This window comes from Myripristis murdjan, chromosome 4, assembly GCF_902150065.1.
Source record: "Myripristis murdjan chromosome 4, fMyrMur1.1, whole genome shotgun sequence".
In the NCBI taxonomy this organism is placed as follows: Eukaryota; Metazoa; Chordata; class Actinopteri; order Holocentriformes; family Holocentridae; genus Myripristis; species Myripristis murdjan.
The window spans coordinates 14,921,087-14,948,235 of NC_043983.1; the positions used below are offsets into that span (position 1 = coordinate 14,921,087).

At 44.7% G+C, this 27,149-nt stretch overlaps 1 protein-coding gene across 2 annotated transcripts; it reads left to right on the top strand.

Moving 5' to 3' along the window:
• The first annotated feature begins 392 nt into the window (after window positions 1-392).
• On the top strand, window positions 393-26,437 carry rgl1 (ral guanine nucleotide dissociation stimulator-like 1). 2 transcript variants are annotated; one of them, XM_030050035.1, is made up of 18 exons: window positions 393-1,021; window positions 16,828-16,938; window positions 19,109-19,317; window positions 19,480-19,554; window positions 19,785-19,975; window positions 20,192-20,316; window positions 20,565-20,780; window positions 20,873-20,976; window positions 21,117-21,201; window positions 21,492-21,581; window positions 21,941-22,027; window positions 22,344-22,376; window positions 22,522-22,643; window positions 23,048-23,137; window positions 23,347-23,530; window positions 23,742-23,993; window positions 24,101-24,215; window positions 24,831-26,437. In XM_030050035.1, exons 1-18 carry the CDS (start codon window positions 863-865, stop codon window positions 25,016-25,018), a joined length of 2,436 nt encoding a protein of 811 aa, XP_029905895.1. In that variant the 5' UTR covers window positions 393-862; the 3' UTR covers window positions 25,019-26,437. The 2 variants fall into 2 exon arrangements, with proteins under 2 accessions (XP_029905895.1, XP_029905894.1); XM_030050034.1 differs by lacking the exon at window positions 393-1,021 and adding an exon at window positions 13,245-13,525.
• The last annotated feature ends 712 nt before the right edge of the window (window positions 26,438-27,149 follow it).

Sequence of the window (27,149 nt, forward strand, 5' to 3'; positions counted from 1 at the left end):
GATTTAATGACTGGAGTTTGTGTTTCAAAGGAAGTTTGAGACGAAGCCAAAAAGACCATATATCCTGAAAAATGTCTGTTATTGTTAGTAATTCTTCGAACCTCTTCCTCAACACCCTCCTTTCTATCTGAGCTTTCCTGCCTTTCTTTCCTCTCCTCACATTCTTCCACAGTCACACTCTCCGGTCACTGGAGAGTTTTTAAGGGGCTGGGCTACAGTTTCTGACTCCTCCCCTTCTGGCCATGCAGTACGAATGGAGGGAGTGAGGGAGAGAAGGGCAGAGAGAGACAATAGACTTTAATCACTCATGTGGTTAAGAGCTGTTGGACCAGCCAAGCTCCACGCGCACTGAGACAGAGAGAGAGAGAGAAAAAAAGAAATTAGAAGAGGAGGGGAAGGCCGAGGTGGTGGGGGAAAAAAGAGAGAAAACAGAGAGGAAGATAGAAAATAAGTTTGAGTCAGCCAATTTTGAGAAGAGAGCAATCATCCCTCACACCTCTGGGCTGAGGACACGTCCAGTCTACAACCAGGCTGAGGAGAGAAGAAGATCTGACCACATCAGCTGCACAGAGGCCAAACCGCTGCCACTCAGCAACAAAAACCTTGAGCAGCTCTGTTTATATTCACTTAACTGCTTCCTCACCTTGGACTCCACAGCCTAAAATCCTCAAATAAATTCTACACTTAAATCCCCCAGGAGCAGTTTTCTATTGCTTCTTCATCAATCTCAGCAGAGAGAGAGAGAAAAAAAACTGCAACAGAAGAAGTCATCATCCTGAGAAAGACGTCACCCACGCTGCCCTCCAGACTGGAGCATGTCCTGCCAGCCCTGTCACCCCTGCCGCTGATCCAGGCGGTCAGCATGATCTCTCACTACCCCCTGGCCACCCTGCTGCCCTGGCCCCCAGGGCCCCAGCACCACTGTCCCGGCCTGGACAGCCCCCTGCTGCTGGAGGGGGAGGGAGGGGTCGCCCTGCAGAGGTACCAGCCACGCTCCCCAGAGAGCAGCCCGCGGACCTGGGTCAGTACACGCATGAGGATGTGCTGAGTGTGTCTGTGTGTGTGTATTATGCCTGGGTGCCTCTGTCTCCAAGCATGTGCATAGGATGGGTGCTCTGCTAAATGTCCTAACATGCCATTTAGTCTCATATTCAATCTTAAAATGTTGTTTTTCTTCAAGCAAGTGAAAGGATGTGCCAGTGGGAGAAGATCATCCCACTTGTTTCAAATGCAAATCAAATTTGTCTCCATAATTTTCTCCAATCAACTGTCGTTTTCTTTCTTCAACATGAAGACAAGATTTTTAGACTGAATATGAGATCAAATGACTTGTTAAGAAGTCGCGTGTGCGTGTGATTGCTGCATTTTATGTGTGTTAGAATAGTGTTGTGTGTGTGTATGTGTTTGCATGTGTGGTCTGTTTTTTCCTACTTTCGGGGGGACACACCAGATTTATGACCTAGGAACTTGGGACAGCTTGTCCAATTGGGGACAAAAGCCGTGTACCCATTTGGAAAAAGCTGCTTTTTGGAGTTAGTGGTTAAGGTTAGGGTTAGGTATGTAGTCGTTATGGTTGGGCTTAGGGTACATGTCAAGAACATGAACGTAACTCTATGTAATGTCCTCCAAAGTGACCAAATAAATGTGTGTGTGTGTGTGTGTGTGTGTGGGTGTGTGTGTATGTGTGTCTGAGAGTGTGTGCGTTCATTAGTAAACCCCACTTTTCCATGTAATCTTTGCTTTGTTTCGTTTTGTGTTCGGGGAAGCACAGGTAATTCCAGTCCTCTTAAACAATTTTGCAGATGTTAGCTTTCTCGTCAATGTCCGTCCTCCTTCTCTTTTTTTCAAACCTCAGAAGACAGACAGTATCAACCGTAGCCAGAGGTGAGGTGATGCAATGTTATTTAACGTCGAAAATTGTCCTAAATGTTGATAGGCTGAAGAATGATGCAGCATTGAAAAAAGACAAATGTGTTCAAAACAGTAAAGGAGATGCTGACATGGAAAAGTAGAAAAGAATCCAGAAAGAGAAAAAAAAAAAAGCAGAACGCTTGTAATTATCAACAATAATAAAAAAAAAAAAAAAAAATGCAGATAGATGGGTAGTATTTGTTATTCCTCCAAGGTCTGTTTGTGGGATGTTGGGGCTGATTTTTGAGGAAACAGCAGAATGGGAAAGGAAGAGAAAGACAGAGAGGGAGAGTTTATCTGAGTCCATGTGCCTGTGTGTGTGTGCATGTGTGTGTGTGTGTGTGTGTGTGAGAGAGAGAGAGAGAGAGAGAGAGAGGGAGAGAGAGAGGGAAGGAAAGGTCTTTGACTGTTGCTTCGGGTTAAAGGAAAGCAAAGCTGTGGCTGGTCTGGACAGGCTGGTGGTCACATGGACAGCTAACCTCTAGTGACACGTCCTGCATCCTTGTGGTTTGCAGCCTCTTGCTGCTCTACATAAACACCTCCCCAGTATAATACATTTGGTCAATACAGCTAATTTTGAGGTCAAAATAAAATATCATGCAACACCGGCAATAGAAAGTGCACTAGAAATTGCTACTTGAGTGTTTTAATTTGCTGATGTTTCACTTGAGTAGAAGTACCTCTGTCAAAAAAAAGGTGCACCAACGATGTAAATCCAAATTACTTTTCTCATCTCTGCTGACTGAGCGTTCACAGTGGAAAGCTCCACAATTTCTCAATATGTGATGATCAATTTGTACTCTGTATTGGATGGGATTTAAAATGCAGGTAAGTAAAAATTGTGGGCAGATTGGAGCAAGGACCATGTAGACTCAACTGGTAAAAACATTGAATAAGCATGTAACTTCACAGTGAGTCAGGCCAACGATAAGCACCATATAAACTTAGCCTTCATATAATGGACTTATTCCATGTTTTTTTTTTTTTTTTTTCAGTTGAGTCTAAAGATCCGACCATCAAATTTCATGCTTATTGCAAGGTTTGTCAGCTGACTTTAAAAAAAAAATACTCACAAAAGTACAAGTACGCAAAAGGCTACTCAGTTACAATTACATGACTAAACACAATTAGTTATTTTCATCCATGCGCACAAACCACCGCTTTTCAAGCTGATCAGCTCTTAATACTGTATGTCGTGTTCCTCTCGGTGATTGAAAGTTCAGTGAAGTTGCACACGGGCCTGCAACTCATCGTGCAATAACACTAACTGGACAGTAAATGTTTGTGACCCGGAAGGGAGAACAGTTGACATCTTGTGACTGTCAGTCACAGTCACTGTAACTACCGCTCGCAGGTCAGTGTGTGAACTCGGGCTCGCTGACTGGTCAGAGAGTTCACAGAAACAGGCATTACTCACTCTTCTTCAGAGCTAAGTGTCATAATTACGTCAGCCAGCATCAGCCACAATGAAGAGCGAGCACGCACTGATATTGTTTACTTTAAATGTCAAAATAAGAGTATTTCTTAATTTACCTATAAGGTTGCAGATTGCTCGTAAGAGTGTGATTACCATCAATAGACAGATGACAGATAGATGTTCGTTACTGTCCACCAGGGGAAATGAATTTTGCTCAAGTCAGTACACCACATACAACAGAAAAGAAAAAAACAAACAAACACCAGAATGGATTGTGGAGACAACTTGTTCTAGTCTTTGCGAGAGAAAAAAAAACATTTTGGTGATAATCTGTGTATGATTGCCTTCATATATTGAGGATAACGTTACTGGGAAAATATGTTTTGTTGTTAATGTAAAGGCACTGGATGAGGTCGTGAGTAGGGATGCCATCTTTCAACCAGAGGGCAAAGATTCAAGCTCTCATGTCAGCAAGCATCCAACATGCTGAAGTGCCCTTTAGCAAGGCACGGAGTCCCTAAAAGCTCTGAGGTTGCTGCTCTGGAGCTGACCCCGACCCCTGACCTCCTTGTTCGAGCGGAAGAAGGGGAGTTAAGCAAAAGGCGAATTTCACCACAGGGATCAACCAAGTTCCTCTTTATCACAGCATTATTTTTATTCAAGCAGTGATCATCAGTACTGCGACATGTGAAGCTGGTGTTTTCAGCCTCTCGCTATCTGACATCCTGGCTGACGTGTCTTCCCCGCTCACAGGACTGTTTCCGTCAATTGTTCCTCTTGGTAAAGAAGCTGGAGGGCAACCTCTTTACCCTGTGAAAGACACACACACACACACATAGAGAGAGAAATACATACCTTACTCAGTATCGACACAAACTTTAGACATACTGTAACCATTATCTAACACTGTGAGTGTCGGTTTACACACTTGTACAGTTTGTATGGTGGTCTTTGGATGTCAGAGACAGTGTGCCGTCTTTGTGACTATTTTTATTGGGTCCTCAAAGCAAGACCGGAGAGATCATATGCATTTAATAAAATTACATAAGCATGAATAAAGGCATCAGTGGGAAATCTTTGAAGTGGAAGTGGGCTAGATAATTTTATATGTTTCAAAATTACATAATTTGATTGAGCATACATTGACTGTTGCACCCTCCTTTCTGTTGCAGCTTCCCACCTGCTTTTTGTAAAAGCAGAAAAACACTCAAACAAGCTGCAGTATTCTTGTGATAAAGAATAATCATTGCATAACCAGTATACTTGTTATGTATCTTATTTTGTAAGTCCATCCAGGCTATGCTGGCTAGAGACTTTGCCTTATCTGCTCTCAGGGAATAAATGTCACTCATTCCACCTCTCTCTTGCTCTCCACCCTGTCAGTTTTCTTTGTCCCTCACCTAGATGAGGTTATGAAACCAGGCCAGCCATAAAACCAGTGATTGGGCTGATTGTATCTCTTTAATCGCACTGCTGACAGTTGTCAGGTCCACAGTTCAGGCCACACAGGAGGGAGGAACGCTGAGGTGTCACTTGACCGGTCCATGTCATGCTGAACACTGAGACTACCATAATAACTGACACACACACACACACACACACACACACTATAGTGAAAGTCTTAAATCTCAGCATTTCACAGTGAGTTCCTGTAGTGCATTGTTGTTTTGTAATTTAATACTGAACATTGGAGGTAGGTAGTGCTTTGATACAGCTCTCTTTCAGTTGGTGATAGATCAATTGAATAAAGCAGCTGCGTGATAATGCAGGCAGATCAATAAACTTCGGTAGAGGAAATGCTCATCAAAACACACGCACACACGGTGACCTACGGTGACCATGAGGACAATTCAATAACCTCAGTGGGTCATTCACCAGAAATGCAGAAGTAATTCCAGAACATGCAGCGAAAAAAAAGAAAAATAAACCGAGAAAAGACAGCGAGAGGCAGAGAAATTTAGATGATGCCGTGTTTTCCGTTGAAAAGGAAGAAAGCTGACTTCGCACTCCTTCTTCCCGTTTCTTTCGTATTTGAACAGAGAAGTGCACGTTCCAGCGTTCTGCTCAGTGACGTCTCAGTGTTTCCGTGCTAAAGGTTTACACTCTTGCATGTCGTGCATTTGATGACTTGGCAGGAGGAGTTGTATGTGTTATGAAGTGATTCATTCATCTTGCCCAAAGCATGTATCAACATGCATGCCAGGATTCTGTGGCAATTGCCCTATTTTATTAGCTTGTGATGAGGCAAACACAGTTTTTTTCTCTGTGCACAATGATATGATAATATGATAATCCCTAAATGTTTTTATATTCATTGAGATCTGGTGATCTGGCGCAGCTGGTGTTTAGCTGGTGAAGTAGGCCGGAGAGAAACAGGCTGCTCGGTTAACCCATTAAGCATCAATAAGGTGAGAAATTCAATCACTGATAACACAAGGCACAGTTGGGGGCACTATATGGTACAATACTGCACTTGTGCCTCCTTCTCCCCCAGTTTGCACTATTCCACAACAACCAATAAATCCCCATTCACCAAAGTCCAGGTCTTTGTTGTCATTTCAGTCAGTGGACCAGTTAAGATGGTGTTTACACACTTGGGTGACCCTTAGCATGTCATGCTGTCTGGTCATGCCACAATGCTATAAAGCTTCATATTGTGATCTTAGGCCTAATTAGGTCACATAATGGGAAGGGTGTCAAGAGTCAATACGGTGGCGAGTGTTGCGCTCTCACTACAGCGTCTAGCTCAGGGCCACAAACACCGCAGGAGCCGCTCGCTCAACTGGAGCAGAAACTCATCACACACCATATGGATATGGGTGTGTGTTTTGTGCTGGTTTATTAGTGTGTGTGCTTGTGTGGGATGGGGTTTAGGGTGGGGTGAGGCTGACACGAGGCAGAAGGCAATATGTGCCGCACGCTTCTTTGATTGGGTTTTGATGGATTGGATGTGTGTGTGTGCATGTGCATGCGCGTGTGTGCATGTGCGTGTGTGCGTGTGTGTGTGTGTGTGTGTGTGTGTGTGTGTGCTTCAGTCAATGATCACCAGTCCATGTGTGTGTGGTCTGGTAGCAGATGAGTGTGGTTCTGTGGGCCCCTCTAATGTTTCTTAACACACACACACACACACACACACACACATTCACACACACGCTACCCTACATTCTCCATTGCTTTTCCCGCTCATGCAGGGTATGCAGTATAAGCCAGGACGCATGACTAGGATCAAGCTGGCATTGTGATGTGTGTATTATTGTGTGTATTTGTGTGACTGTGTATGTGGAGGGGGGGGATAGAGAGAGAGCATGTGTGTGTGTGTGAGTGTGTGTGGCATTAGCAGGTAAAGCTGGGGGCTGCTTGGTGTCCAGAGGACAGTTACTAATACGGGTAGTCAGCACTCACAGCCTGGTGTGTCAGCATGTTACTATTTAACTCTGCTCAGGTCAAAACAACAAACAGCGACAGGAAATACACTGACTATATTACAAGAATAAGTAAAAGAGTAAATTTTTATACGATGTTATGTTACAGTGATACCTTGGCTGTTGGTGCAAAGTTTGCATCTAGCAGTGCTGCAATATAGCTACTGCTTTGTTTTCATCCAACACCTACAATATGCGCTTTGCTTAGGATAACAATTCCTAAAATACATGCATTCTTCATTTCTTAGTTGTTACACTAAGAGAATGATAAACATCAATGTAAAATTAGTAGGCTGTGGCGTTATACAGCCATGCAATCGTTGGATGCGATGCGAGTTACCAGCTACACTGTCGGTGTGTGTTGTTTTTGTACGCAATATCTTACAGTAGTATCTCCTGGGGAACAGATGGTCCCTCTCTCACTTGCAGGGGGTCAGACAGACAGGCAGGCCAGTCCAGACCAGTTCAGGCTGGGCTTAGCAGGGCTTAGAGCTGGGGGGTCATGGTTGGGGCCCACGAGGGTGGGGCGGCTGTGGCGGTGACTGGGAATACCCTAATCTACCATAACACTCCTAAATGCAGGAACACCTGAAATTACCTTAACTCGTCTTAACAAGCTGCATACCACTTGAGTCATCATAGTTCTAGAGAGGATTATCCTTGTTTTGGTGCAGCCAGTCAGACCAGCTGACCCTTGAAAGCTGATATGGGACAAGTCTCTGTCAGAGAAGACAGATTATGTATCATTTTCCTAATGCCTACAATATGTGTTTTTCTTCACATATCAGCTATACAGTTTGAGTTTCTAAAAATGTATGCCTCATGCTCATGTCTTTTCATTCATTTAGTATTGTTTCTCTTAATGCCCCACAAAAATTAATTGTTGTATTGCATAAACATGTTACATTTGGTGTTCAGGTACAACTGTAGGCCTTAGAGTTAAATTCATTGAATAACAGTTGCAGTAATAACTAGAGTGCAGTTCTGACGGCTCTACAGTGCCGCTTTCCTCCAAGTGTTTTGCTGTTTGCCGGGTTAGTTGTGATTTAGTGCAAAGCGTGGAGGAGGGGTCTCTATCTGAAGGACTGGACTTTACTGGCAACAGTGATGATGTCATCCTTCTGGGGAACCGGGGGAGAGAGTGGGAGAAGGGAGAGAAAGAGAGCGGGGACAATAGATCAGAGGGGAGTAGAGACATGACATAAGAGAGGAGAGGGGGAGAGGGAAGGAGAGAGGCAGAAGAGGTCCTTAATGTGCCTGCGTGAACAATGGATCCAACAGACCAAAGAACAGAGAGAAACAGAGAGGAGAGCGGGAAGGAGGGAGTGACAAAAGGAAAATGCAGCTGTGTGCATGTGTGTGTGTGTGTGTGTGTGAGAGAGAGAGAGAGACAGTTTGTGTGAGTTAAAGAGACTTTGCATGTGCTTATCTGTGTACATCTTCATTGCTGATGCTACTGTGTTCCTATCGGTTGTCGCTGCCTTATCTGTTGACAGTTGCCTCATTGATCTGAGTTGCCAAAGAACTGTTAAGTAATAAGACACACATGCATGGTGGCTGCCTCAGTGCCCTTGAACAAAGACCAAACCACTTAACTTTGATTGCACAGCTCTTAGGTTTTATAGAGTTATAGCAGATCATCATAACTCCGCACCATAAATCCGCCTCCTCGGGCATTGTTGCTCCAGTATTATACATGCTGGCCGGTACTGGCCTGGTCTGGCAGAGCCCACTGCTGACTCTGGATAAACATGGTGGTTTATGAATTCTGCCCCCTACTGGGCAGTATGCTTTAGAAACACAAACCCACAAACCACACATAAACCTTAAACCTTTTTACACACAGACACACATGACCCCGAATAAACGTGTACATTACTATGCATGATACATGCCTGGTATCCAAAACACAGGAATGATGATGAGAGCACTGATGAAAATGCGTATGCATCAGCTATGTCTGCGTGTGTTTTACGGGCAAAGTTGTTCCAGAGATGCTCTTAAGATCCTCTTAATTTTTCATGTTATGCAATGACTTTCCACCGGAGACTCTGGCTCCAGTCACAGCCAACACTCCTCTCACAGGGTGAAAAGATGAGCGTCCTCCTCTCTGTTTGCTTGTGCCGAGCAGAAAGGAAAGCACTGAGGGGCGTCTCTTTCCAGTCTGAAATATGAAATCACTTTTTTCTCTGCAAGCCAGCCGCAGATGGTCCTGTTATTGTGTCATGCTTGTGTTTCCATCAAAATGGCCGCTCTCACAGTTTCTGGCTGTGCTGTGAACTCTCCCACACTGTAACAGACGCACAAGTATAGATAATGACTCTTCAAGCTGAACTCGACAGTGCCCTACACTTTCTCTGACAGTTGATCCTCTTATCTTGGGCACATGGAAACATTAAACATGCTGCACAAGAACTATCTCACTCACAGCTCTGTGTTCCTGTGTACAGTTGTGTGTGTGTGTGTGTGAGTGTGTGTGTCTGTTGGTGTCTGTTATGCCTGTGTTATGGTCTCCAAAGAGTTGTTGAGTTCTTAGTCTCCCCTGCTCTGTCTGCCTGTATCTGGCAACCCATTTTTGTCACCCTTCCTCTTCTCTATCCTACTGTTCCTCCTCTCCTCTCCTCTCCTCTCTGGCATGGTTTTATGATCGTGCTCCAGGCTAGCGAGGCTCCCCAGCCAGTCAGGTATGAGGACAAGCAGCCTCGCCGGAGTCAGGAGGCTGGAGGCAGGAAGTGGGAGATTTCCTGGAATGTGCGTTTTTCCCCACAGTGGTGCAATAACAGAGCAAGCGGTGCTCCTCCTGTTTTTGTCCCCTTCTCTCTGTGTTGTATCTCTCTGTTTTGAGCTCGTAGTACAGAGAAGACAGAGTACTCGGGAAATTCAATAATGGCAGGATGGCACATTATGAAAAATGGTGTTGTCATCATCAAGGACTTTCCTGAACACAATTACCCCATCTGTCCTCTAAAGGAGGCTTTAATGGAAATAGGCCTATATTACACTGCAGGAATGCCACATGGACAATTTGCTACCTTTTCCAGGGTTTCTCAAGGTGAAAATGTTGCCTTGCATAGCGGTGAAAGGATGCTATTCACTACTGTTATATTCATATATTGTATTCACTTTTGTTCTTATAATGTCTACTGGCAATCTGATGAGATGATTCTCACTGAGAGAAATGGAAAGTTGGATTTTACTTAAAGGTGCACAATGCAATGCAACTTACTTTACTTCCATTGGAGTTTTTCAGGCAGGGGGGAAGGAGGGGAGTAACATTGTCCCTGAAAGTCTTTGCATCAGTCTTGTGCCCTGCACATTTAAAAGGAAAGAAAAGGTTAATTTAATTGTTTGCACTTATCGTTTTCTGTATCTTGTGGTGCACCTAATAAAAAAGGTGCATAATGCCAGATTGCAAAGGGCCGATTTGAGTGAGGACCATTTAAAATCAACTGAAAAAAACATGGAATGCACTTAATTTGATAGCTGAGTGCATATGATTATAATTGCCTGACTCACTGATGAATTACATGCTTTTTCCACTTCTTTTGTCAATTGACTCTAAATGGTCCCCCACTTAATTCATCTCTCTACAGTCTGACATAGTGCACCTTAAAAATGGTACAGTTATGGGAAAAGTAACCATGGGCCAGACCTAAAAGACTTTTTCTGGTGGGTTCCATTAGGATAGCAGCACTATGATATTTTTCATGTGCCAGAACCCCAGAGCAAAAGACAAAATTCCTCATTTTGATATTACACTGAAAATGCTTGCAGCCTCTGATGTGCGCACACTCATCTGCTCATCCGTCACTTAGACCGCTCAGACTGTCACATTTGTCAGATGTCTTGTTTGCACAGAGATATGACATCACTCCCCCTGTGAGATCAACACACCATTCCCCCAGGGCCAGAACCAGGGGTCACTTTGGGTCATGACCTTCCCACTGCCCCTCTGGGCTTCCCAGAGCCCTGGAGACCCATGTGGACGCCAGGGCGGCCCAGCCTGGGAACTGGAGCCTGGCCAGATAAACAGCCAGTGAGGCAGCCTGAACTTGTGCACACACACACACATACTCACACACACACATAACCATATAGAGTGACACACACAAAGACACAGGGGGATTCCCTAGTCCATCGCTGCTCTGTAGTCCTCCAAGAAGAAGGAGTGAGGGACCCTGCGGCGTGGCCACCCTTGCTGCAGGGCTGCAGAGGCTGGGAAGGAGCAGTGACGCCAAAGCTGGATGGCATTTATCTGTGTGTGTCTATGTGTGTGTGTGTGTGTGCGTGTGTGCGTGTGTCTGTGTGCATGTACCTTACTTGATGTAGTGCAGTGTGTGACAGTCTCTGACGCTGTGTGTGACGTTGGCTCTACATGCTGGTGTTATGGGAGCCCAGCAGAGCAGGTAGGCATATCACGTACATTTCACACACACACACACACACACACACACACACACACACACACACACATACACACACACACACACACACACACACACTCACCAGAAAGCAGGCCATAGCAGGTCGAGCCACTGAGGCAGACTATAGCATCATAAGGTTCCCATTGTCTCATGTCAGTCTTTCTGACTCTAGTCCCTCTGTGTTTTTGGCTCAGTCAGTGGGAGGAGTGCATGACATTTAGTCACCAGACTTTAAATGAACTTGAAAACTCATGAACCAATGTTTGCCCATGTTTGATATAGATTTACCACACGCGTTGGTGCATAAAGACCCCTCACAGAGTCAACGCTCGATTCATATCTTCCCATTTATTCACACAAGTGGGCCGTCTGACTTGCGTGTGCAGTCACATAGTGGAACAGTGTGACCCATTCTCACACACTGCCGTTGTCCTGTTCTGACACTGACAATGCACAGTGGTGACAGCATCTGCAGCCTTCCTTGTATTGTCCCACGCATGGAGCATGTGGCTGCAGCTGTTTTACATACAAGAGACCTACGACCTACATCATTTCCTGCGCTGACAGATGGAATCGCTACTTTTGTGTGAACAACTATTCATTTTCAGTTAAGGTGCAATTCAGCATACACAATAGCAAATTAACAATGCATCATCACTCCCCATCACCTCCACTTCCATTGCCACCACAACCCCTGACCTGTGGCATAACCCACCCACCTGTTTTCCCACTCTGAAGCTTACATTAAGGGAAAAATTGATAATGATTAAAAAAAAAAAAATGTTAACAATTCAAAGGCTTTTCCTTAAGGTATACTCAAATAGTAGTAGTAGTAATAGTAGAGTAGTATAAAATTTGTTGATCCAGTGTGGCGTTGAACTGAAATCAGTACATTAATGTTTTTGACGCAGGACCAGTAATGTAGTGGTAAATAGAAAAATGGGCACCTAGAATAAAGAGGGTTATTTGGCATGGACCTGTTGTTTGTTAAAGTAAGAAAACTGGCAAAACAAAACAAGAAACATAAAACAGTAGTTATGTTCATACTGCAGATTTTGAAGAGTTTGTATGTTCTAGGTCCTACAGTGGTCCCCAAACCAGTTCTCAAGGCCCCCTGTCCTGCAGGTTTTTGTTCCAGCTCTACTCTTACACACTTGACCCAGTTAAGGCCCATGCCCCTTCATGTCCTGTTCAGGTAGATCTGTTTCAACCAATCAGCATGAAGCCCTTGAATGCATCAGGTGTGAGACAATAGAGCTGACACAAAAACGTGCAGGGCAGGGGGTCCGTGAGGACTGGGTTAGGAACCACTGCTCCAGGCAGTGAACCTTACCTGGAAGACCTTTACTACAAGGGTTATCCCAAAAGCACCCAAAAAGGCTCTGCTCTGGTCCAAGTCTAATCAACCATCTTCTGATACAACATAACACACTTTTTACAGCTGTATGACATCCAGTTGGTCATCGTCAGCACTATCGTCACTATAAACACAGATATCGAGAAGTATTAAGTTTTTACTTCTATATAACGATCAAGAAAAATAAAAATAAAAATAAAAATCCCCATCCAGATGGGAAACAAGAACAAAAACTAACAAAAAGAAGAACTTAAAGCACATTTTCATACCGCAAAGATTTATGCTCCTCTCATTTTCTGACCAGTATTATGTAAGCTTAAAAAAATCAATCAAAAACAATTTGATTGGTTTGATGCTGATTTCTATACCACTACTAAAATTTTTATTTGACAAGATTTAGGTCCATTTTACTTTCTGAAAACCATGGCTGTATATTTTCCCGAATAATAATAAAGCAAAATCAAAACTGACTGTGAAAACGCATTATCATTGCACTACCACAGCATATTTTCAAACTGTAAACATTTCTGTCGTCCTCAAAACGACTTCTCGGGTATTACCATTGGTATTACGCAAATAATGGGCATCGGATCCGCTTCCCTACGTATGACCACATTCATTGTTGTCAGAGTGATGGAAATGGCAAAGAAAAAGCAGAAGAGGAGGAGTTTCCAGGGACCGTAGTGAGTGCAGGAGGAGGGGTTTGGCCATTCAGTAGAAGAGGGGGTGACTGAAAGAGAGAGGAGGCGGATTTGGAGTTTGGAGAAGAGGAGGGCGCAGCAGAAAAGAGATCTCTGACGGATCGGACGTGTGTTTGTGTGTGTGTGCGCGCGTGTGTGTGTAGTGGCGGTGAAGGAAAGGACATTTACCAAGGGTTCAGGAATATAAAAACGCATCTTCCTTCTTTTCTTGGCGGACTATTCCCGAGTTCTGATGCTGTCCCCGGAACATGAGAGAAACGCTGACCATGAAATTCGCCTGGAAAACTAAGATGGTAAAGAAAAAAAAAGTCTTTTCCATTTCCATGCTGTGGACTGCTGTTGATTTTGTGGTTTTGAAGAAGTCAGCTCTAAGAGCGAGAGGCAGAGGCTGGAGAGGAGAGGGGGGTGTAAAGCTATTAGGCTTGGGAAAGTAGAGAGCAGAGGGGAGGGGGGAGGGAGGAGGGGGTCGTGCGGGGTATAAATTTGAACAGTGAGTTTTAATTGTTTTTACTCTCTGTTATGGCGTGTTGGCTGTAAATCCATCGTAATCTACATTGCTGGTGCGCAAAGCTGTCGCGCAAAGTAGATGGAAAGACGAGGGGAAAAAAAAAACCCAGCTCCGCCAGAATAATATGAACTCGATCCGCTAGGTTTCCCCTCCCTGACTATGAATATGAAAACTTTTGTCTGGGGGCCCGCAGTGAAACACAGAGGGAACAATCGGCGAGGCCCCGGGGCCATCTCTTTCTCTTTCTGTCTCCCTCTCTCCTCGGGTCCCAGCTGAGTCCAGGCACAATAGGCAACAGGTCGGTGTCTGAGCTCTAACATTGTTGTTGTCCTTATCTCGAGAGTATTGTTTCACACGCTGCTGATAAACACCACTGCTTTCTGATGCGGTCTGGAGCAGTGTGTGTGTGTGTGTGTGTGTGTGTGTGTGTGTGTGTGTGTGTGTGTTTGGGGGGAGGGATTGGGCAGGGGGTTTCGGATTATTACTATTTGTGCATGGAAGTATCTCTCTCTCTCTTTTTCCCTCCCTGTCCACTTTGTGAGCATCCTCCTCAGATGGATCCTATCTGTGCAGCCCGAGAGTGCAGAGAGTAAACAACTCATGTCCTGTTTATGTCTCACTTGAGGTCATTCCATATACCACGCACCCTGTCAACTCACTCATCTCGAACTTTGTGAGGTTTCCAATGGGCCTGCTTGCATTATATATCCGATTATACCAGACTGACCCGCTGTCCCGTCGGTGGATAGAAATATTGCCATGGCAGAGTAACTGTTTTGGGCTCTCTTTCACGCCTTCCTAGCTCTGGGGCTTTTGGTTCACCCCAAAGCCCCAAACTTGGTACACAAAGCAACCAGAGCTTTTTAAACCCCGCTCTGAAAAACATCTCTCGCTCCCCCGGCTGACAAAAAGTGGGTTCTGTGCACAGACTGTGAACTCAGCAGCCCGAGCCGGCCAGCAGAGAGACCTCCTGCTATTGTTTTGGGAGTGTGGACTGCATGACTCATGGACTGATGTATTTATCTGTCTCTGTGCCAGCCAGCCGGCAGCCAGCAGCCAGAGAGGGAGAGGGAGGCACTGAGGCAGGCCGTTTTCAGGCAGATTTGCTGACAGAAAGGCAGGTAGGTGAACAGGGTAGGGAGCAGACACACAGGAGGACATGTTGGTGAAGAGACAGACAGGCACGGTACGCGGCGAGACAGGCAGCACTGTTCAGGAAATGGATGGGAAACGCAGACATGCTTGCTGGCTTTATCTGTCAGAGTCTGTTAAACTCCTCTCTCTATGGTAAGAGGCCCCTGTCTCCTCTCTCCCTCCCTCTTGGTGTTTATTATTTGGTGTGAGTTCCTTCGTTTCTGCATGAGGTGTTTTTGTTCAAACCCAAACACAGCTTCTACTACAGCCCAAGTCGTGGCTGAGTGCCACTGGCTTTCAGGACCGTCCACTGAGCCTGTTAACGGTGGCTCTGACCCATGACCTCCAGCTGGCGTCCCTTCTGTTTGCAGAGAAAGTGGACACTGCCATTGAACTGTTTAAATTGGGGAAAGTGGGGACAAGTGAGAGCGATCTTGGCTGCTCATTGTGTGTATGTGGACTTGGCCATGATATGAGTTGTATTTAGATGTGGCCATTCTTTCTCTCTCTCTCTGTTTTTGTCACTGTCTCTCCCTCCATATGCTGATCTCCTCTGTGTTGGTGCAGCTCTCTGATGGATCTCTGGCTCGGTTAGTCCCTGGCTGAGCAGCTTTCTCATGTTGGTTTCACTCTGCTCTCTGTTTTTATTTATGCACTCAGCAGTTTGTCGGTACAGTGATTTACTACCAGAGACAGACACGATGCATATGTTTCCCAGACTGCCTGATGCATACAATCCATCTCGCTTTATGATTTGGTTTAATTTGTTCTTTTTTGTTGGAGTATCATTTTCTCTGGGTTTGTACAGAGTCACAGATTAGATATGAAGTTTTCTTGGATTATCTTTGTAGAAGATACCGTGGATGTCAGGTAAACAGACAAACAGACAGACTGAGACACATTTTAACAGACAGAAAACAACACTGCAGAGCTCAGTTGTTTTTTCTTTTTTTCTTTTTTTTTTTTTTTTTAATGTTGGGGTATGATTGAAAGCCCACATCCCTTCAGGCTCTCATCTCCAGCTCTGCAGAGCTCCAGTGAAGCACTCCAGCTCTGACTCCAGCACTGTAAGACTGATGGGGAAAGGGAGAAAGGGACACCGGGAAACAGATAGAGAGACAGGGAATGAGAAAGGGAGGGAAGCCTGACTTACTGCAGGAGTGGGGGTTGGGAAGACCCTCATTCTTGTTGCTTTACTGCACTTCAGTCTCTTTTTCTAGTTTGTGTTAATGAGTGGTGTGGATGGATGTGCACGTGCTAAGATTGGGGCAATCTAGGATTTTATTGTGGATTGCAATAAAAAAAACTCACAAAAAGTTGATTGCGGTGAATTTCCATCATCGGGGATAATTATAAATCAGGATAATCGGAACTATCCTCACATGAGTGACTTGAAAAAACTGTCTCGCTTGTTAACAGAACAGTCCTATGTTGTTGTAGTGTTGGTGAGAGTCTGAATATGTCCTTGTTTGTTTGTCACTAAAAAGGATGTTCACTGAAAAAAGATGCGTGTCCTATCTGTGATGCAGTAAAACTATTTCTTTCTTAGCAAAGTGTAAGGTAAAGTGATTCCAGTATGTTTTCGTGCCAGTTTAAGAGTTTTAAGCATATTTGGATGATTATCGGGATAATATCGTGAGGCGCAGTTATTATGAAATATCACATCATCCTGTGCATAGCACACATGCATGCACAAGTGCGGATTTCTCTTCTTCTGTTTCCACAAGAGGTTTCACCAGAAGTTATTTCCTATTGTCCATTCTCATAAACTGTCTTGACTTCAAACTGATAGTTAACTCTCAGAAAATCACTGTATACTTTTTTTTTTAAATGAATGCATCTTTGTTTTCCTTCCATTTCTATTCTATTCTATTCTATTCTATTCTATTCTATTCTATTCTATTCTATTCAGTGCTTAATCGTAACTCCTTCCCTATTATTTTGTCCATGCAGAGCTCAGTGCAGGACTGGGGGGAGGAAGTGGAGGAGGGAGCCATTTACAACGTGACACTGAAGAGGGTTCAGATCCAGCAGGCAGCCAACAAGGGAGCAAGATGGCTGGGGGTGAGTAGCTCCTTCTGATCTCTCATGGCGATACAGTCGCAGCTGATGCGGCTCTTCAAAAGAGGAGACAAGGCTAGTGCTTTAACCACTGCAAAGTAAATAATTCATAAGAGCTTGACGCCTCTTCCACACACTGTCCCTGCTGAGAGGTGAAAACAGAGAAATGTAGATGAATTAGGCTCTCTCTGTACATAATGGTGTGGATATGTAGTTGTGTAACTCGTCGATTGTCTGCAGTATCATGTTGTTTCTTTGCATTGCACCACTGAAAGGGCTTGGATGGTATTATATTGCTGTCAGACCATAGAAATCCAGCTTGTTGTGTAATATCTGCATGTGCAAACTGCAGATCTTAAACAGTGAAACCCTAAAACTCCATTGTTTGACGCAGGCTGCTGCTTTCAGCTGCGGGGCGTCTCTCAGCATTGTGCTGCACAAGAACTGTTGTTTTAACATTTGAGCTATAATTCTCCCAGTTTAGACAACACCCTGAGCTGGCTGCTGAAAATCAACTGTTTCACCAGAACCAGGGCTGTTTAGCCAAAGCATGTGATTTCCTGACTTTCCTGACTGCCAACAAAACTGCTCGTTCCCCTGTAATAGCAATGTTTTATGAATCGCTGGTATAACAAGAAGGGTGATTAAAAGGCTTTTTCTTGAGTTGTGCATACAAGGAATTGTCTGTCTCTCTTTCCACAGTCAAAGCATGGCATTGCATTATATTGATATACTGAGCATTATTATAAACTACAGAGCAACTCTTGCCCACAAATTAGGGGCATTATCTTTGTTTTTTCTTTTTAAGTGCAACATTAGCAACTTGTAGTCGAATATATTTGGTAACTTGCATGCACACAGCATTACAGCTCTCATATTTTGAAGAGGCTAAAAACCACGGATGGGCTTTCCCTTGTCTGCATGACAAAATCAGGATGTTGGTTTGTTTGTATCTTTGTTGTTGTCTCCATGTGGCTGACATGGGGGAAGGACATTGGCTCATTAAAGGAAGAGATAAATAGCAGCAACAGGCTTCCGCACCTCGCTGAGGCTTTACAGTTCTTACTAAGTACATTGGTGTGCACCCATAGCACGGGCTGATATCTGTTCACACAATCAGAGCTAATTAAAACAACGTTGTTTTTTTATACGGAGCTCTCTATTGAGCAGGGCAGAATAAAAAGTTCTCTCTGTTGAGAAATCAGCATATTTACAATGAACAGTAAGCTGTCAGACAAGAGTGGATAAGAGCTATTGAAATCAGTACCATTGTAGACTAACACTGATACTTTGTTTACAGTATGTGTATAAACAATGTAGACAGCTAGTCTATTTGGTAATGATGTTAGTGTTTTTCTAATGTACTGTGAATTCCCAGACATATATGCTGGGTTTGCTAGTGTTTATTCTGCCTGTGTGTGTGTGTGTGACATGCATAGCACTGTGCACTAGGTCACTTCATTGTGATTAGTGAAGTCAGCGTATTTCTCGTGTGTACGGAGTTGTTATCAGAAGAGAGCGGTGGGAGAACTTGGCTGTGCTGTCCTCCTTCTCTGTCTGGGACGGGTGGAGGAGGGGCACGCTGTGATTAAAAGCAGATTGGAGCGTTTCCTGTTGTAGCGTGCTAACTGCACCAAGGTCTCGCTCTTTCTTTTTGCCTCTCTCTCTCTCCCCGTCTCTGCACCCTCTTCTTTTACTCCCCCATTCCTTTTTTTATAAGAGCTGGTTCTCTCTCTCCCTGTAGACACAATAGTCGGACACATCTGCTCGAATCGGAATTAAATATAGGGCACATTTGTCCTTCCTCATCCTCCCCCTCCTTTTTCCCTGCTCTCATTATATTGTCCATGCCCTTTATTTTAAACTTCAGAGCGTACCTGTACTCAGTGTCCAACTTAATCTATTTATTGAGATGATGTTGTGTTCTTTTACTGATTTCTGGGAGTTGACAATGAAAGCAAGCATAATAGAGTTCACCAGTTCATTGTAGACTGACACACCATTACAGCAAAGATATAATCACACGCATCCAAAGCCAAAGAAAGCAAAGAAAGACTTTGCAAACATCAGCCAAACCGTTACAATACATTATACTACAGCTCAGTTCAATTCAAACTGGTTCAGCAGTGTAAAAAAGGTTGGGCTGTTTGTGTGTGTGTGTGTGTGTGTCTAGGCGGAGGGGGACCGTTTGCCTCCTGGCCACACGGTGAGCCAGCTGGAGACCTGCAAAATCCGGAGTATCCGAGCTGGAACGCTGGAACGTCTGGTGGAGACATTATTGACGGCGTTTGGCGACAACGACCTCACCTACACCTCCATCTTCCTGTCCACTTACAGAGCCTTTGCCAGCACTCAGACTGTCCTGCAGCTGCTGCTAGACAGGTAGGGCTGCCGAAAAGTGCTGTGTGTGTTAACAGGATTAAGGATAAACATGCTGACTAAAGAAAAATCAGTGAAATGCAACATTGCTTTTGGTTAGTAGCAACTGCTTGCTTTGAAGCTGAAGTTGTTTGAAATGGTTTCTGTCATGTTTCCGTTGTGCAGGTATGGAAGTGTGGAAGAAAATGAGCAAGACACAGACAGATGCCAAAGCTCTGAAACCAAAGGAGCCATCAGAAAGTAAGATCTTAGACTTCTAAATCTTCATTCTTCACTTGCCGCTTTCATTATACTTACATCTCCATCGATTCCATATGGACGCAACTCCAGATAGCATTTTATTGCAGCTTTCAGCACTTACATAACCTGACTACTCTCACCACATCTGTCCTTCTATCAGTGCCAGCACTCTTAACTCTCTCTCTAACTTTCTCCCTGCTTTACTTTTCTTCCCCGCTCTCTCTCCTCAGTGCCTTAGCCTCTATCCTGCGTGCCTGGCTGGACCAGTGTCCAGAAGACTTTCAGGAGCCCACAGACTACCCCTGCCTCCACAGAGTGATCGACTACCTGCAGAAGACCCTTCCAGGCTCGGAGCCCCTCAGGCGGGCACAAAGTCTGCTGGAGCAGCTGCAGAGTCAGGCCAGCAGTGAAGACACTGATGGTAACGGTTCAAACTGGTTATTTAGAGGACAATCTGAATATATAGCAATTCAAACAGCGTGTTATTTATTGGTTTCTGTATGCAGTCTTGTACTCTCTTATTATGTTTTATCCTTTTAATCATTAGGCCTATCTGTCAATCTCAAACATACCACAGCGTTTCTTTTATTGTCACGTTTGTTGTGAGTCTTGAACATTTTTGTTTGGTTGCTTTCAGCTGGTTTCCATGGCAACAATTCTTTCTGTCTCGGGGAGGAAGAGGAAGTAGAGATTGAAGTTCAGGAGGACTTCCTTTCGTTTAAGGCTGACCTGGTAGCCGAGCAACTGACATACATGGACGCGGTAAGAGGAGGCAGGCGGTGTTGATGATGATGATGAAGGGGCAATGAGATGGAAAGAACGGTGGAGAGATGTGTCGGGAATGTCTGCTGTGTAGGAGGGAATAGTTGCATAATAGTGATAATGCAATAAAAAGATTCACAGCAGTATGTAGTATTGAATTACATCCCATTATGTCTCTGTTTTTTTTTTTTTCCGATGGTTCCTCAATGTTCTTCCTCCACTTACACCAATGTCTTCTTCTGTTGCAGCTGCTGTTTAAGAAGGTGGTCCCCCACCACTGTCTGGGCTCCATCTGGTCTCAGAGGGACAAGAAGCAGAACAAACACAGTGCCCCCACCATCCGTGCCACCATCACCCAGTTTAACGCCGTGGCAGCCTGCGTGGTCAGTACGGTGCTGAAATGTAGACAGATACGGCCGCACCTCAGAGCACGGGTCATCCAGCGCTGGATAGACATCGCTCAGGTAGCCAGAGACACATACACACACACACGTACACATAATGATGTTCAAACAATTAAGTTATGACTGACCGCCTGCTGCTTGTTTCTTTCCAGGAGTGCCGTATACGTAAGAACTTCTCGTCTCTGCGAGCTATTGTCTCGGCGCTGCAGTCCAACCCTCTGTACAGGCTGAAAAGGGCATGGGCCTGTGTGCACAAGTAAGACTCCACTCTCTGAACTGTGCACATACTCTGCACAGGGCTTGACAGGACGACCAACCTTTTAGCAGCCTTTTATTTTAGAAGCTTGTTGTCTCATGGTGTGTCTGAAATCTAACATTGATCTGTGGTCGATACAGAGACAGCATGCAGACGTTCGAGGAGCTCTCAGACATTTTCTCAGACCACAACAACTACCTGACCAGCAGAGAGCTGCTCATGAGGGTGAGTTCAAATTGACTGACTGGTTTCATACCAGACGGTTAAATGTAGCTGTTATTTTGTTATTTTATTTTTTTTTTTTTCATCCCAATAGTAATATCAACTTATGAATGAGTTAATAGTTAGCACATGGGAAATAAGTGACTGTACTTGTCCAGTCCTCTGAACAAATCCCCAGTGTGTTTAGATCTGGCTTCTGGAAATCTGATTAATTGTTGGAAAGGTTCATTCATTCATTTGTTTAAATGGACTAAAAACAGCCAAAAAAATTTGGATTTCTGTTTCCTCTACAGGAAGGCACATCAAAGTTTGCCAGTCTGGAGAACGGTGCCAAAGAGCACCAGAAACGTACCCACAAGAGGCTACAGCTGCAGAAGGAAATGGTGAGACAAAGGCTTTAGTGGGCGATTCAGCAACAATTGCCAGACGAATGGTCTTGTTCAAAGGAAACTCAGGAAGCAGAATTGTATTTTTAAACAGCACATTCATCCGAAGCAATGTACTGTAAAGTGAATTCTAGCCTCAGCAGCACAAGAAGAGACCCCAGTATTATGAACCCATATGTCTAGCTGTGCTTACACACTGCACTAAGTCTGTGCTGTATTATGTTAACCTACCTCGCCAGCTGTAAATCATGACGACCACAAAGTAAACAAGTCTTCAGCTTTATTGTGGCGCCCTTAATGTGTTTATTCATGCTTGGTGTGTTTTTAAAGTCAAATCATCTTACCTTTCTTGACAGGGAGCAATGCAAGGAACAATACCGTACTTGGGGACTTTTCTGACCGATCTGACCATGTTGGATACAGCCTTGCCAGACCTAGTAGAGGTAAAAACCTTACCTTAACACCTGTTGATTGAGCTGTGTGTGTGTGTGTGTGTGTGTGTGTGTGTGTGTATGTGTAACACTTGTGTGTCTCCATATTTGAGAGAATGTGTCAGATCTCCAGAGTTTACATAACTCTGCAGATCTGAGCGCGTCTCTGTGTAACCGCTGTCAGAAAGCGGAGCGTAAGTTTCCATGAGTGTGTGTGAGGAATTTTGTTGGGCCATTTTTGGAGTGGTCCACCTAATGCTGTTTGCCCAAGCAGCCGCCGGTATGTGATGTCTGGGGTCTGACAGCGTGCTCTTTGTGTCCTCCGCAGGGTGGTCTGATCAACTTTGAGAAGAGACGCAGGGTGAGTAGCTGCAGCAGCCTCTTCTCACACTATTGTCCCATGATAAACAAGGCGCATGGTGTATTTCAAATGGAGATACAAGTGAAATGGATCTGACTGATAACTGTCTCACTGTCTCTGTATCAATATTTCTCTCCCTCTGCAGGAGTTTGAGGTGATAGCTCAGATCAAGCTGCTCCAGTCAGCCTGTAACAGCTACTGTCTGTCTCCTGACCCGGCTTTCCTCCGCTGGTTCAAGAGCCAGCCGCAGCACAGCGAGGAGGAAAGGTACAGATATCATCTCCCGGTTCACTCTGAATATCTCCTTTTCTTGATTGCTCTCTGTTATCCATTAGATAAAAGCAAATTAGTGCATGAGTGCATGGTCTATTGGGCCTATTGTTCACACACACAAACACACACACACACTCACAATAAAGCTTCTTTCTCTCGTCTCCTTGCATCCCCCATTTTCTCTTATGTCATGCCTATGCTCCCTGCTGCTCTATTGTACTTGTTTTTGTGCTCCTCTGTGACCTCTCTTCTGTTTCTCTCTTCCTTTCCCCCTCTGTTTTTCTCTTCCTTTCTCTCTAACTCAGAGCTTACACTTACAGTGCCCAAGTCAGTGAGTTATATGGTGGTATGGTGGTGATTTATGGTATTTATAGCTTGTTATTATCTCATTCTTGCAGCTATGCCTTGTCTTGTGAGATCGAGGGCCTTGGCGACAGCAGCCCGACGTCACCCAAACCTCGAAAAAGCATGGTGAAGAGACTCAGCCTGTGAGTACATGCTGAAAATGTATGACATAGAATCTAAATGAACAAGATGTAAGCTGAAACTTACTTGAGTGAGCTTGAAACCAGTTCTAAACTCTGCTTCCTTGGCTTGGACGGCCTTTCTCAGAGTATAATTTTTGAGGTTTCAGGGCAGGGGATTGCTGTGACCTATTTATTCTATGCTCTAATAACCCACTCCCTCGGCTCTCCAGGCTGTTTCTGGGAGCAGACTCGTCGACAGCCAGCTCTCCAGTCAGAGAGATGCCACGTTCTCCCCCTACTGGCAGCTCAGGGGAGAGCATGGACTCTGTCAGTGTGTCCTCCAGTGACTCAAGTAGCCCCTCAGACAGTGAGGGGCTCACCCCAATACACGCCTCAGACACCCAGCAGAACAAGGTGGGTTACAGCAGCGTAAGCTAAGCATCACCCTTGGTCACCTGTCTAATTTTGTTAGAGGCAAAGTTTTATACCATAAAAATGTATTTCCCCTTATGTTTTTATTATCGCAGCTGTAAGATATTCAAGCTCTCGAATGACTACCGATGGGTGATTAGATCATGGTTCTGTGTATTTGTGTGTGACTGCTGTTCTTCATTTGTCTCCTCAGCTATCAGAGTCCTCCTCTTGTAATTCTCTACACTCCATGGACACTAGCTCGTCTTCAGCCAGTGTTTCGATGACGCCCGCATCTCCCTCACTCCCCGGCACCACCTGCACCCACAGACGCTCCATCTCCCTTACGCCCTTGTCCCCTAGCTCGCCAAGCCAGCCCCCAGCCTACAACACCCAGGCGCAGGATGCCTGTATCATAAGAGTGAGTCTGGAGCAAGGCAACGGGAACCTCTACAAGAGCATACTGGTGAGTAGCGGGGTGCATGTGTGAGGTTGAGGAGGTAGCTTTGATTTTGATAGCACAGCAAATAAACATAGATTTTTGACTTAGTTTTCTGTCTGTTCTGTGCTCAGTTGACCAATCAAGACAAGACTCCAGCTGTAATTTCTCGAGCCATGGCCAAGCACAACCTGGAGGTGGAGCCAGAGGACGGATACGAGCTGGTACAGGTCATCTCTGAGGAGCGAGGTGAGACACGGCTCTACTTTTGAAGTACCGGTCATATTGACCACTTTTTAGGAAACGTCCATCGAGCCTCAGGGATCCTTGAGGTGTTCTTTTAGAGGATCCTCAGAATAATAGTTACTTTTCCAGTTATTTTTTTGTTCAGCATAATACAAAGATACATTTAAGGCATGGCATTTAGCTCATTCTGCTTAAGTCTGCGTGCCATTTCAGATCTAAACTTTGTCAAACAGAAGTTCATAAATGTTGATGTCCCGAGTCGAATCTGCACAAATTTCTCACATCAGTTAAAGGTAGTTTTAGCTATGAAAACCCCTGTGTCTGTTTTTTTTTTCTAACCAGTTTTGAGAACATGTGTCATGTACAGAGTGATTCCAAGAGTTACAGTAATTACAGTAAGCTGTGGTATTTCAATAGTTAGTTGTAAGTTCTCGAAACAATGACTAGACACACTCCAGCATTTGCAATTCAGCATAACAGTCTGCTTTTTCACGAGTCAGCTGTTTTCCCAACCTTGACACAATGATCAACTACAATGAACCAGTCACTGCCGAGTCATTGTGGAACAAAAGCTCGAATCTCGCTCACACTCCCTCGTCTCTCTCTTATCTCTCTCAGAGCTGGTGATCCCCGACAACGCCAATGTATTTTATGCGATGAACACCTCGGCTAACTTCGACTTCCTGCTTCGGGTGCGAGGCTCGGTGGGGCGACCTGTTCAGCTGCGGAGCCGGTGTAGTTCCACGCTTCCTCGCACGCAGCACCGCTCCAGCCTCTCCCTCAGACTCAGCAAAGTGACTCTGTGACGCCGGACTCTGGACTGTAGAGTTTCGACCCAGCAGTTTGCCCTTACACCCCCAACCAAGAACAATACAGGGCATGGGCTGGATGTTGACTGTAGCATATGAAGTGGAGAGGCCGAGCGGTTTGGGGATGAATGGATAAACGCACCCTGGATCCAAGATGGGCCCAGTCGAAATTGTCGCGTTAAGACTCTTAAAGAGCTCCACTTTGACTCTTAGCTTGCCAGTCAAGTCTCACCCTGAACTGTCCCACACCACCCCACTCTTTCAGCCCTTCACCCATCCCTAACCCGGACCCTGCTATGGACCACGGATGTATAGTGTGACTGCTGTGCCAGTTGGACTAGAGACGTTTGACTAGCAATGCCCGTGACAGAGTGAAACAGCGACTCCAAGTGGCCGCCACTCATCACAACAAGAAGTTTTTGCACATATTGCAGGAGCAGCCTAACTCCTGACCTCCAACAGTATTTTCATTTTAACAAACTCCTTTTGTCCTGTGATGTCTGTGTAGCTGAATTTTCCGACTCTGGTGGTCGATGAAGGGAGAAATGGATGGAAGTTTGGATGGACAGATGGATGGATGAATTGAAGGAGAGGTAGATTGAGTGTCCAGTCCTGTTGCCTTTCGTTGATGAATGAATGGACTTCTGTCAGTATATTGTGAATGACTGATTTATTGACAGGAGCTGTGATTTCTCTATTTTCCCTTCTCTGCCTTGTTTACCTGTGATGTTCGCCATGTGCACAGTGTGCACGGTGTGTCCTTCCCCTCTCATATTGTGAGCTGTGTGACGAATGCAGTGTATTTGCATTCTGATTGGTTCCGTTACTTGGTTTTAACAAGTCCTTGACAAAATATTGAGATGGCCTTAGCTGCCCTATCTCTAGGGTGCAGAAACTCAGTTTGTGTTGCATTCTAATCCAGGAAACAGTTCCCTAGCACCTCCCGGTTATCCACTTTATCAGTCCCTTCCTAAATAATTTTGGCTCATGCTTGTATCACATTGCTACAATTAAATGTCACAAGTGTTCATAAAGCAAATCCACAAGAACAACAGAGGAGCAGAGGGAACTGACTGGAATAGAAAGCACCACGCGAAATGTGTCAAAACTGATGCCTACTTGTACCTCCTTGCCCTTCATTATCTGAGCTATAGAGTTGCACTTGTTAGTGGCTAGGAGTTTCCAACGGGATGTGAATGTGGAGGAATGAGCAAGCCACTCTGATAATGGTTTACTCCCTCTTCAGTAAATGTGTTATTGTGTATGTTTGTTAATGTTGCTTTTTATATGTTTTTGTATCACAAGACAGGCCAGAACTGTGTATCGGCTTGGAGAGCAATAGCGGTTTTTTTTTTACACGAAAAGGAAATGAGTTCAGATAATGTCAGGAGAAAAAAAAAAGAAGAAGAAAAGCCAGTGCCAGATTTTACTGTGATTCATTTTGGAAATCTTTACCGAGGGACAGTTCACACACACACGAATGACATCCAAAAGCTAAGCACTCCCACTCACACGCTAACATTACCAAGCTCCCATCTGTTCATCTCACACACTGCGCCATACACACCGTCTCTGTTCGTTCTGTCATTCCCAGCACCATCATAGAGTGTCACTGCACCATCACCAACACGTCTCACGTCACAGTGACACGTTGGCAGATAAACACTCTCGCTGACCAAATGGCTGACTGTTCTCTTTCAGCTGTCCTCCACTCCTGCACATCTTCCAAGATTACAGCTACGTTGTGCCATGATCCAAACAGTCATTGCAGCTAGTTAGTGTTCCTTGGGTTAAGCAGAAATCACTGAGCCAAAGGCATGATGTTACTGACCCGCTGGGAGACTGGCTCGTGGTTGGACTTGTGTGATACTGGCCCAATTGTCTCTTTGCCCATGCAGCACTTCACTTAAAACATTTCCCCTCATGAAATTACCTTCAGTTCCTGTGTTCTTCACTGCCAAAGACTCTTCCTCTACCTAAATAAATAAATTATTATCAGTACTATGGTGTCTGTCTGGTGTTATTTTTGAATTCCTGTTATTGGAATGGAATTGCATGCTAGGACTGTGATGAGAAACATGCTGTTCATTACATTTTTGTAATTTCTTATAATTTTTTTGTCATAATA